General features: G+C 55.0%; 1 protein-coding gene across 2 annotated transcripts; it reads right to left on the bottom strand.

Moving 5' to 3' along the window:
- Positions 1 to 557: 557 nt before the first annotated feature.
- Rhbg (Rh family B glycoprotein) lies at positions 558 to 11729 on the bottom strand. Of its 2 annotated transcripts, XM_005080116.4 has the most exons (10): positions 11490 to 11727; positions 5438 to 5624; positions 4862 to 5012; positions 4609 to 4756; positions 3361 to 3527; positions 2979 to 3116; positions 2703 to 2836; positions 2128 to 2249; positions 1078 to 1151; positions 558 to 934 (listed from the first exon to the last, which is right to left on the bottom strand). In XM_005080116.4, exons 1-10 carry the CDS (start codon positions 11665 to 11667, stop codon positions 866 to 868), a joined length of 1368 nt encoding a protein of 455 aa, XP_005080173.1. In that variant the 5' UTR covers positions 11668 to 11727; the 3' UTR covers positions 558 to 865. The 2 variants fall into 2 exon arrangements, with proteins under 2 accessions (XP_005080173.1, XP_040608418.1); XM_040752484.1 differs by lacking the exon at positions 4862 to 5012 and having other exon boundaries at positions 5428 to 5624; positions 11490 to 11729.
- Between the last annotated feature and the right edge of the window lie 406 nt (positions 11730 to 12135).

Genomic DNA, 12135 nt, shown 5'->3' with positions numbered 1-12135 from the left:
GATGCCTGAGGACCAACCCTCATGCTGCTAGGAAGGTTACAAGAAGGACCTAGGGGAGACCTGGAGTGGTAGCTTCTGATGGTTTTAGAGTGCCCCCTCGTGGCCAAAATTATTTATGCCACCAGGATCCCGGTGCCGGCATCCACAGTTCAGAGCTTCGTGACCTTTCCCTATTAGAGGCTTCCCAGATTCAGGACAGAACTGTGAGCTGGCTTCAGGTGACAGCTGCTTCTGGCCGCTGAGGTTTTGTGGCAAGCCACTCCTTCTGATGCCCTTCTTGGGCCTTTTCTGATTCTGCTCAGAAGTGGAGGGCCAGGGCAGCAGCAGTTAAGGATGGACCAGGAAGGATCTGGGGACACCATTAACTGGCTAAAGAGGCACAGACTCCTGCACTATGCACTATAGTGGCCCCCTGAAGAGGATGGAGCTGGTTGGAACATATCCCCAGTAGGATGTGGTTCCCTGAATGGAACTCTGTGGGTCGGAAGAGGCTTTGTCACACTGAGATCTCAATTTTGGCCTCAGGGGTTAAAGTGAACAGGCACAAACCGAAGGTGTCAGAGTCCTTGGTGACAGTGCTGTTTATCGTCCAGCTTCCCGCCAGAGTGGGCCTGGGCCTGGTGTCTAACACTGGTTAGTGGGGTACAAGCCTCCTAGGGTTGGTCGTGGCCTGTTCTGGCCACATGTGCAAGCTAACGGGGATCTGCCAGGGACTGAATGTCCCTTCCGGCTCTAGACTTTCTTGTAAGATAGTAACAAGGACTGAGAAGGACCTTCTGGCAGAAGCCATTGTCTTCTCCAAAAACACAGTCATGGCTGGCAGGAGCCATCTTCTCCTCTGAAGACGGTGTCATGCTGACAGCAATTAGGCCTCGGTGTCCTGCTCCTCAGCCCTCAGAGGCCTCTGGGCCTCAGCCTCCTGCTCTCCAGGTACCTGAAAGGCAGGGAGGTTTAAAGAAAAGTTCTAGGGGTCTTGATGAAGGAGCCCTCCAACAAGGAAAGGCAGGCGGCAGCCCAGAGGTAAGGCGGCGGCAGAGAGGGCCACATGGGGACAAACACCCGCAGCTGGCGTCTCACCTCCCAGTAAATCTGGTCTTCGAAGCATTGGGAGTCTGGAGGGGAGTCCAGGAAGGGCAGCTTCAGCAGGAGCCCTGGGTGTCATAGGGAAGGATACATAAGGTTCTCCCGTCCCTACTCAAGGGGCACAGGTTGCTAAGCTTGAGGCAAGGCAAACCCAAGCCTATGCCAAGGGCTGTTGGGTTCCACTGTTCTGAGGAGGCGCAGCCCTGCAAGGTGGTTTCACCCGAGTTGCCCACAAAGAAGCCAGCTGGTAGAGTGAAGGGATTTGTTCATGTTCGAGGTCATACTGCGATTCTGTCGTGAAGTGGAGCTGACGATCCTTTTATGCCCCGCCCCAATGGGAGGGGCCCAGAGGATGTATGCCCCGGGAACTGGCCGTAGAGATGGAGATTTTCAGGATGAGGGATGTGGAAGGGTAGGGATGTTGCATCAGGTTTTGTTCATCTTTGCTGTTGTTGGTCTTGTTTGTGTTTGTTTTGCTTTTCGAGACAGGGTTTCTCTGTGTAGCTCTGGCTGTCCTGGAGCTCGCTCTGTAGACCAGGCTGGCCTTGAACTCACAGAGATCCACCTGCCTCTGCCTCCTGAGTGCTGGGATTAAAGGTGTGCGCCATCATCACCCGGCACCCCAGGTTTTGTTCTTAAAGCAGAGGGTATCAAGAAGAAGTGCCTGACCGAGGGTCAGCGAACAGACAACTTGTGCAGAAGGCTTGTGCTCTGGTCCAGGGAGAGCTAGCACTCATCTGCTGCTGCCCAGAGGAGGTTGAACTGGCCCCTTCCCAGCAGCTGGGGTTGGGCTGCCCTCTAGTGGCATAAGGGAGCAGCACATGAAACAGACCCCGTAACGAAGAGACTAGCTGGAGGGTACGATCTGCCACCAGTACCTCCTCACTGGGAGGTCATGCTGCCCCCTTGCAGCACAGGCAGGTGTTCTGGAAGGATCTTGGTGGAAATGAGACTGCATTAAGGACTCAGTATCCCTTGCTCTTCCTCCTGGGTGCTTGTCCTTGGGGCTCTCACCTACCCCCCTGCCCAGCTAAAGGCACTCACCTCCAAGGCTGCCACCCACAGAGGCCAACGCCAGTGTGACAAACATTCCAAAGAGCTGATACACGGCCTGAGACGTGGCACTGCGCTGGCCCTGGGCTATGAGTGGAAATACACTCTGCAGGCTGAAAGGAGACCAGATGGAGAAAGATGGGTGTGGAACAGGCAGCCCAGGCTGGTCACCGCGGCATCCAGATATGAGCAGCCAGAGGGTGTCCAGGGATCCCCACTGTCTCTCTCACCCAGGCCTCTGCTCAGCCAGGCCTCGCTTTTGCCCTCCTTTCCTCAGCCAGCCAACCCCACGTACTTTACAGAATCCAGCTAAGGTCCCTTTGCCACAGCTCCTAGCTCACAGTGTGAAATGTAGATCCCCTGGGTCATTCATTGTCTCTTACTGGTCCCGGAGGAATGCTCAACACTCTTGATGGCCATCCACGGCACCGACCAGGAGGCCAGGCCTGGGCAGGCCCTCCCCTCTCACCATGTGGCGGGAGAATGGCCGATGAAAACAGATGGGGATTTTCCCTGGCTCTCAGGGGAGAAGGAAAGCCATTCCAGAGAGGTCAGTGCAGACTCACCCATCTCCATAAACTTCATGGGTGGCCAGCCAAGCCACCACGACTCCCAGGAGGGCCCCCAGGACCCCTGGCATCCCATGGAGGTTGTGGACACCACATGTGTCTTGCACCTTGAACCTGGATTCCAGGACAGGCTGGAGGACAAGTTGCATAGTCAGGCGTGGGCAGTCCACCTACCCCTACACAGGGCCTGGTGGGGAAGTGCCAGAGGGCTGGGAACCCTGGTTCACCTCCTTCCCTCACATGTTTTTTCCAGGTCCTGAGAAGCAGCCATACCGTAAAGAACTTGTACCCCAACGTGGAGACAGTCCCAGCCAGGAAGCCAGCTGCCACAGCCCCAAAGGGTGTCAGCATCATTTCGCTTGAGGTCCCCACCACAACCCCTCCAGCCAGTGCTGCATTTTGGATGTGGACCTAAGGGGACAAAAAGGTGTCTTTCAGATCATTGCACCCACACACGTTCCTGCCCCCCCCCCCGACAGTGGCATCCACTGCTTCTGAAGTCCCACTGCCGAATAGCCACTGACTCTCCTGCTTCCATACACAGCCCCCTCGCTCTCCCCTGCTTGAGACGGAGGCTCAGTGCTTGCCCTGGAGACCTCCTGCAGGCTCTTAGACATCTCTTCCCTTTGCCAGACTGCCCATCTCCTCCCCATACCATGTCCAGCCGGCCATCCCCGCTGACAAGGGCTGACAAGGCGAAGGTGCTGAGGGTGCTTGCAGTGAGGGAGTAGTACGTGTTGAGTGCTGTCCGATGCTGCCCATCCCCCAGTGCTGTGGGCGCAGAATTGAAGCTGGGCCAGAAAATCCACAGGAAGATGGTCCCTGAACGGTGGGAAGCCACAGTGAGCATTTCATAGAGTGGCCCCGTCACCAGGGGGCGCTGCACTGCAGATAAGTTACTATGCAGCCTGTTTCCTCACTGGTTCCTGGAACTGGTAGAAAAAAAAATCTTCCACTGTTGAAAGTCGAGAGAATAATGCCTACAAATGCTACGCTCATTTGAGAAAGGGCTTCTCTGTGTAGCCCTGGCTGTCCTGTGCAGACCAGACTGGCCTCCAACTCAGGGATCCACCTCCCTCTGCCTCCGGAGTGCTGAGATCAAAGGTATATGCGCCGCCACCACCTGGCCCTGCTTTAAGTCTCCCAGACTAATCTCAGAGGCGGAAGGAGAAGCTGGAATTTTGAAGGCTGGTCCAGCAGGGCAGGAGACTGTGTGTAACATGTACCCTTCACTTTGCCTCAAAGTCCTAATGCTGCCTCAAGATGAGGACCTTCCCAGTGCCCCGCCCAGTTCTCAGGGTAGAGAAGGCACAGACAATCTGGCCTCCCTCCCCTTCCCCGACCACTCCACCTGGAGACCTCATGTGTGGAGGGTTGCTAAGGGCAAGGAGGCTCAGCTCTTTTGCAGTGAACCTAAGGTGGGCAAGAAAACCAAGCCAGGCTTGCTTATGCAAGAGCAGGCACCCAACACCCCATAGGAAACATGGACTCCAGACGGCAGGCTGTGAGGACAGAGCCACCAGAGGTGGGAACCTGGAGGAACTTGCTTCCCTGCCTCAGTGCAGGCCTTCTTGGGGAGGAGGAGCTTGGGCTGAGAAGGCCAGCTCAAGCACAGGTGACCGGAACCGGCAGGGGCACGGAAGAGAAAGGACTGGGCAGTGGGTGAAGGGTCAGGCTCCCCACGTGTGGGCTCCCCATGTGTGGGCTCCCCGTGTGTGGGCTCCGTAGCCCAAGGAGGTTTCAAGCGGGACTGAAGTAGACTTGAAAGGCCCCAGGGCCTGGTGTGGGCTTATCTGTACCCCAGCAGTGTCAAGAAGGACCCGAAGGATGGCTGGAGTGCCAGGAGACCTTCCCCAGGCACGGTGTTCGGCAGCTCATGCCTCTTGCCCTCAGCGGGCCTCACCAATCATGGCAAAGAGGTCAGAATGGTAGACCGAGCTCTGGCGTTGCCTGCTCTTCTCCAGCTGGGATCTGTAGAGGACCCGTGAGAGGAACAGCCCGAAGTAGGCCCCAAATGTGTGAATGGTCATGGACCCTCCAGCATCTCTCACCTGGGGACGACAGATGTTGTGAGACAGACAGCCCTGCCCCCACCCACTTCTCCCCTCCCAGAGCTGGGCCAGCACCAGGTCTCACCCACTCCTGGCCAGACTCACCCCTAGGAGACTAAGCAGTATGAACTCGTTGACACTAAAGAGCACTGTCTCCAATAGGGCCATTAGCAGCAGCTGGGCTGGCCCGGTCTTGCCCAGAACAGCCCCGAAAGAGATGAGCACAGCACCCGCACAGAAGTCAGCGTTGATCAAACTGCAGTTTGGGGTGTGGAACGATAGCAGAGTGGTTCCCGGTGGGTCCAGGCCCCAGCAGGCAGAGGGGCATGCAGGGCAGGGTGAGGACAGGCAGCACCAGGGCAGCTCTCCTTGGGTGCCACCCACCCTTGCAGAGGAGGGGGGAGGCCCTGGGAAGGGCTAAGCCCACTCTAGGCTGAAGAAGCAGGAGACAGGAGGAGTCATTCTCACTGCCTGCCAGGGCTCCTAGGAATTCAGGTGACAGAGGTGGGTGTGGGTGAATGTAGAGATGCATAAGTCAGACAACGGGAAGGGACAGCGGCCCGGAGAAGGTGGTTTGGGGGCAAAGCCGGGGTCAGTTAGCAGACTTGAAGAGCAGAGCTTAAGCAGGCACCGTTTGGGGAACAGGGCCTCTGAGGGAGCCGGGGACTTACTGCTGCCCACCTCTCCAAACCAACATGGATGTGGCCGCCATGGAAAGAGTGGAGGAAGCCTTGGACCAGTGTGGCCCACTGCAGGGTGAAGGTGGCCACGAGGAAGGTAAACCCCACACTGCTGAAGCCGTACCGCTGCAGGAAGACCATGAGGAAGCCAAAGCCTACAAAGACCATGGCGTGCACATCCTGGAAGCCTGCGGGTGCACAGGGGAGGGGAAGGAGGAGAGGGAGCAGTGTCATGAAGCCTGCTCCAGTCATACCCATCAGCCAGCCGACCCCCGCCAGCGCCTGGCTCTAAGACAGTCGGGACTGTCTTAGAGCCGCACCATGCCTGCAAAATTCCCAGGCTTAGCGGCAGCAGGGCTCCGCCATCCTTGCCATCCCTGGTCAGAGGGGAAACAGGAGGAACTAGAAGTTCCTGCGGAAGCATTGGCTTCCTCCTCCCTGACCCATTTACTCACCTGAGAGGGTGGCTCAGCCAGTTCGCTCTGCTGCTGCAGGCCCTGTCCCCTCTACACACAAGATTCTCCTTCCTTCTTCTGGAGAGCCTCCCTCTTCCTCGGGGCAGAGTGCAAATGGTCTCGTGGTTTTGGATGTGTACGCACTTGTGTGCATGTGTGCAAGACAGGAGAGGTAGATGATGGCGTTTTCCACTCTCCCTCGTTCTCTGTATACAATGTGCATATGTTCTCATATATTTGGGTGTGTATGCGTGGGTGTGTATGCGTGCGTGTGAGTGCGTGTGCGTGTACTCGTGTGCATGTAGAGGGCAGAGGCAGATGGCCAGTGTTTTCCACTCTCCTCTCTCCCTCATTCTCTGTATACAATGTGTATATGTTCTCATATATTTGGGTGTGTATGCGTGCGTGTGTGCGTGTGTGAGTTGCGTGTACGCGTGTGCGTGTAGAGGGCAGAGGCAGATGGCCAGTGTTTTCCACTTTTCCTCTCTCCCTGTGTGCAGTCTATACATGGTCTTATGTATTCGCGTATGTGCAGATGTAGATACTGTGGTTCTCTCCACCACGCTGTGCCTTGTACAGAGGTAGGGTCCCTCAGTGAACCTGGACCTCATCAACACGACAGAGCAGACAGCCAGCAAGCCCTGGGGTCTTTCTCTCCCTGCCCTCAGTGCGGAGATCATGAATGAGCGCCGCTATGTCTGACTTCTACTTGTGTGCTGAGGATCTAAACTCGGGTACTAATACTTATGCAGCAAACACTTCACACACTGAGCCATCTCCCTAGCCACAAGGAAGTCCTTCTTGATGTCTAACTTCCATCTCTCATCTTTTGAAGTTTATGCCTCCCTATTTTGAGATTAAAATAAAAATAATTGTTGACAGGGACTAACCCCACCCCAGAGGAATTGAAGGGAGAGGGCAGACTGCTGTGGTGTACAGCTCAGTGCAAGGACAGCCCCGTGTGTCTGAAGGAGTCCTCAGGAGTGAGGACTGCCTTTCAGTTGGTTTCATTCTATAAGTTGAATTTTTTGTTATGCTCTGTTGAGACAGGGTCACACCATGTGGTCCAGGTTACCTCAGACTTTGGGCATCCTGCCTCAATTGCCCAAGTGATGGGCTCACAGCATGGGACCACAGTGGTCAGTTTCCTTTGAACTATTGAGCAGGGGTGGGGCTTCCAGACAGGCAGACTTGGGGCCTTTTCTCTTTGCTTTCTGAACAAATGCATAATACTCAGTAATGCTGAAAATAAGATTTATACAAATAAGCTGTTGAGTAATTAGCATAATGGCTCTGGGAGATGGAGAGCAGGCCACATAAGCAACCCAGAACCCGTGTGGAAGGCTGGATATGGTAACCACATCTGTAACCCTGGCACTCCTACAGTGAAATGGGAGGTGGAGAATCGCCTAGAAAGAAGCTCAGTCTCAAAATACCATGAGCAAATCCAGGTGTGGTGGCGCACACCTTTAATCCCAGCATTTGGGAGGCAGAGGCCAGAAGATCTCTCTGAGTCCAGCCTGGTCTACATAGTGAATTAGTTTCAGGACAACCAGGGTTACACAATGAGACTGTCTCAAAAAAAAATCAATAAAAATAAAAAATCATGAACAAGCAAACACAAACCCCACCAGCAGAAAGCCTGTGGGAGTTCCCTTTCTGAAAATGTCCGGGGACAAGGGACTTTCATACTCCACGTGAGACACTGCTCTAGGACGGACAGACGTCCCTTCCCTTACATGTGCTTCCCACGGGCTGACATCTGCGGGTGGGGCTCCGGAGCACAGCTGCAACCAGGAAGTCAGTTCCTGCTCTCAGGAGTGGAGGCAGACCGGAGAATCGGAGCCTGCACAGAGGAGGCTGCTGTTCTGATGAGAACGCAGACTCCTTCCCACGGACCTTTATCGTTGGGGGCTCGGGGCTGCAGCAAAGTCCCTGCTGCCACGTGTCTCTCCTCTCATGAGATTTTCACTGCAGACGTTGCACTTAATTTTTTTTGCTTGTCTTTCCTTATGTGTGTTCACTGTCCAAATTGGCAACCCCAAATGCTCCAGGATCAGAAAGTTTTCAAGCCTCAGTGTGATGCCATAGTGGAAAATTCCACACCCACACAGGGTCTTGCCCAATAGGTTTTACTCAAAATTCAGGCTCACTAAACACATTGCATGGAATCACCTGCAGGCTATTTGTATAGGGTGTATGTGGGACATCTGTGGCCTGCTTGTCTGGACTTGAGTTCCATCCTCAAGACATTTCACTATGTATACATAAATACCCCCCCAACCGAAACCCTCTGGCTCCAAGGGTGCTCATAATGATATTCAACTTGTACACGTTTTTATCACGAATGGCCGTGAATTTCTCATAGGGAGAGGCAGATTCTCAGGCCCATGTTTTGAGTTGTTTGCTCTCAGGAGGCATAGCTAGCTGAAGGCCGCTGCTGGACTTTGGGATGCAAACAGGAGCCCCGAGAGAAGCACAGCTTGCACTGCTCCGGAGCTGTCTGCGGGTGTGAGCAGAACACATTCTAGTGGTGCACAGCTGGGTCCTGCAACTGGGGGTCTCAGAGGTGTGCCTGCCTCTGCCTCCCAAGTGCTGGGCCTGAAGGTGTGCACCACCACACTTGGCTAGCCTACAGTCTTTCAGACCTCTGACTGCCTTTTTGCCTTGCTCAAACATCGAAGAGGAGCTCTTTCTGCTCTTGTCCAAGGACAGTAAAAAAGCAAAGGGGGCTGGGTGGCATGCTTCAAAGACTGTTCATGCAGGAACTTCTCCCAACTGCTCTGAGCTTGTTTTAAATGCTTCTGTTTGCACTGAAAACTCAAACCCAGCCAGCCATGGTGGTACACGCTTGCAATTCTGCCATGCAGGCGGTAGAGGCAGGAGGATGAGGAGGTCAAGGCCAGATTTGCCTACATAGTGAGTTGGAGGCCAGCCTGTGCTACATGATGCCCTGTCTCAATAAGAAACGGGACAGAACAAACAAAGCCCTCTGGGGACGCCACTGCCAGCCTTCCCTCCCCAGTTTCCTCCTTGACAGGACAGGACCAGGGCAAGGCCATGGTTAGGGCTGCCACCGCAGCATCCAGCGCAGCCGACACTGCCATCTTGGATGCATGACCTGAGGCCTGTCTAAGCCTCAGGTGTCTCCTCTGGGAAAGGTGGATAGAAGGCAAGAGGAGGAGGGGAGTGGGAGCTGCCATCTTCCAGCCTCTTCCAGCCCGGCTTCTAGAAAGGAGCCTGAATCCTCTCGGAACAGGCCACAGTCCCAAACTCCATCTCCCCATCTCCGATTCTGTGAGTCAGTCCACCGCCCATCTGAAGGAGGCCTTCCTTAGTTTTTCAGAACTCTCCTCTCGCTACTCTGCGGCTCTTTGCCCTTTCACCTCAAACCACTTGCTCTGTAGAATAAGAGGCCTGCGGGCAGGGCACAGTGGTCCACACCTGTATTCCCCGGTCCTTGGAAAACTGAGGCAGGAAGCTGGTAAATCTGAGACTAGCCTGGGCTACACTGTTGCGACCCAGCCTAAAAGATAAGGTGAGCCCGGTGATGTGAGCAGCTTCCAGATGGGGAATCAAGAGGCCCGATTCCAGCTCCTCCTCTTGTAACTTGTCATGTGATCTTGGGAGGTGAGTGACCTTCCTGGCCCTCTGCCTACATCTCATGGGAGAGAGGTAGACCAAGGATCTGAGGGGCCATCCTGTCCTATCTGGGGAGAGACTGCCATCTACAGACAGCCTCTTAGAGTGAGCATGCCTGCAGCCTTGGGCTGCCTCTGCTTACCCATACAATCCTTTCATCTTCCGAATCAAAGGGTGGTTTCCACCTGCCCTCTGGCCTTGACCCTTTCCTCTGGACATGGGAACAGGTGAGGACCCGGCTCATCAAAGTCCAGGCTTTCGGGACCTCACATTTCCCTCCTGCCTAGCTTTTCCCAAACAGCAGGGTCAAAGTCCACAGAAATTGACACCAGTGCAGACAGGCAGTAACTCTACCTTGGTCCTTGCTGTCCTTTTGGGGAGGAGAGCCCAGCACTACCGCAGCTGTAAGAGGCAGGATTCGTGGAGGGCTTTGCAACAAACAGGTAGGCTTGGAGGCCCTAAGTGAAGCCGTTCCCGGCCAGTTTAGACAGGGAGGCAAAGCTCCCCTCCCTCACTTCTCTGGCCCGCTACTTCCCAAGTCCCAGGCTCTCTGGGCAGTCAAGGCCAGCAGTCTACAGCCAGCTTCAGGGCTTTGGTTTTGATGCCAACTTCCGCAGCTGGGAATAAACTGTGGAAAGGGGATGCTGAGGTTGGTTAGGGGTCTGGTGTTTGCTACCACGGTCTCTCAGACTTCTGTGTCCCCAGAGTTAGGGCCAGGCCAGGGTGAGGTGAGGAGACCCTGCTGCCAGCTGTAGAGTGGGTGGTAATAGCCCTGTTGCTTTATGAGGGTGAGGTGGGGACTCTCATACCCCAGGCCTTATTTGAATGTCCTTCAAACTGAGACATTTTGCTTTTTCCTTTGTTTGTTTGTTTGGTTGGTTGGCTTGGTTTGGTTTTCCAGACAGGGTTTCTCGTTTAGACCTGCCTGGCCATCCTGGAACTCACTCTGTAGACTAGGCTAGCCCTGCCTCTACTTCCCAAGTGCTAGGATTAAAGGAATGCAGGAATCCACCTAGGGTTCATTTTTGTTTTTTGAGACAGGGTTTTGTGTAGTCCAGGCTGGTTTCAAACTCACTGTGTAGCCAAGGCTGGCTTTGAACTGCAGATCCAGCTGCCTCTACACCTGAGTGCTGAGGTTATAGGCAGGAGCTACCACTATATCTTCCTCCTGCCCACATGGGGAACTGGGATTAAAGAAAGTTGATCTGTGCACTGGTAGGAGGGCGGTATGCTTGGCTCCAGACACCCAGTGCCTCAGTTACAAGCTTGAGTGAGATGCCCCATCTCCCTCTGGGGGTTAACTCCCCATCTGGGACCTTGTCAGGGGGAAATGGCCATTGGTCAAGGAGTTTATGGTGTCTAAACCCAATTCTCACTGTTGGACCCATTGTGGATGATAACGGGCTCACCAGAGCCACCGTAGGCTGTGAGGTGACACGATGCCCTGCGGAGCGTCCCCCTAACTGGCTTCATGCTGACCTTGAATCTGGTGAGCTGGTCCATTACGTCTCACTCTGACCCTCGAACGTCTGTGCCTAAACCAATCTTAGATGTGTGTACGGGGGAGTTTCACACCTATCTCTCTATTATCGCCTCAACACCCTACCTGCCAGCCCCAGACGGATTCTCTTTCCTGCGGTCAAGATGGACTCCTCTACAAAGCCAAGTTAGCCCCAATGGAAGGTGAGACAACACTGGTTAACGCCGGGCTTATTTACAACGGGATTGAAGCCCCAGGGCCCCTTACTGTGTGAACCTGAACCTTACCTTACCTCAGCCTGACATAGTGCCATCCCCAGCAGGGCCTGGAACAAGACGGACGGACACTAGAGGGAGGGGGCTATTTTAAAGCTCTGGCTGTCATCTGGAGGGAAGAATACCCACCTCATTCAAGCGCCCTTCCCAACACACCTGGGGCTTGGAGTCCCTGCTTCCCGCGCCCTCACCCTCACTCACTTGGGTAGCGAAAGTAAAACTCGTTGTCCACGGTACTGTGGTTGCCCCAGTGCCATAGGGCAGCGTCGGTTTCGTGGTTGTAGCGGACGAAGACCGCAAACAGGAGGGCGGTGGCGCCCTGGAAAAGCAGGCACAGCAGCGGCAGGACCAGGCGCCGGTGGCGAGGAGTGCGAGCCATGGACACGGTTGTGCTGTCCCGGGCCTCCAGCAGGGCTGTGCCAGCCAAGCCGACTCCTGGGCTGTATAGATGAGGCCCCGCCCTCCGGAGGCCGTGCTGTTCCTGGGGGAGCCCCACCCCTCAACTTGAGGCTGGCGAGGACTAGCCCCGCAGGTCAGGTCCTGTTTCCCATGGTCTTGCAGAGGCACAAGGGGTCTCGCCTCCTCAAACCTGGCTTTAGAGAGTGGCATCCAAAATACTAGCGTCCCTTAAAGGTCCTACCTGGTCCCGCCAAAGTTAGGACAAGAGATGGAAAAAGTAAGACAGAGCTCTCCAGGCTTGGCGGACTAACCAGCTGCTCGAGCCTCAGCAGGAGGTCTCTTGCCGCCCCACCCCAGAGTCGGCATTCCCTGGGAGATGGGAGTCTGGAAGGAGTCTCCTCCTACAAATCTGTCCACTGGGGGCTGGCAAACAGTAAGTAATCAGACT

Source organism: Mesocricetus auratus, unplaced genomic scaffold, assembly GCF_017639785.1.
Source record: "Mesocricetus auratus isolate SY011 unplaced genomic scaffold, BCM_Maur_2.0 Super-Scaffold_100009, whole genome shotgun sequence".
NCBI classification, from domain to species: domain Eukaryota; kingdom Metazoa; phylum Chordata; class Mammalia; order Rodentia; family Cricetidae; genus Mesocricetus; species Mesocricetus auratus.
This window is presented reverse-complemented; position numbering and strand designations above follow the sequence as displayed.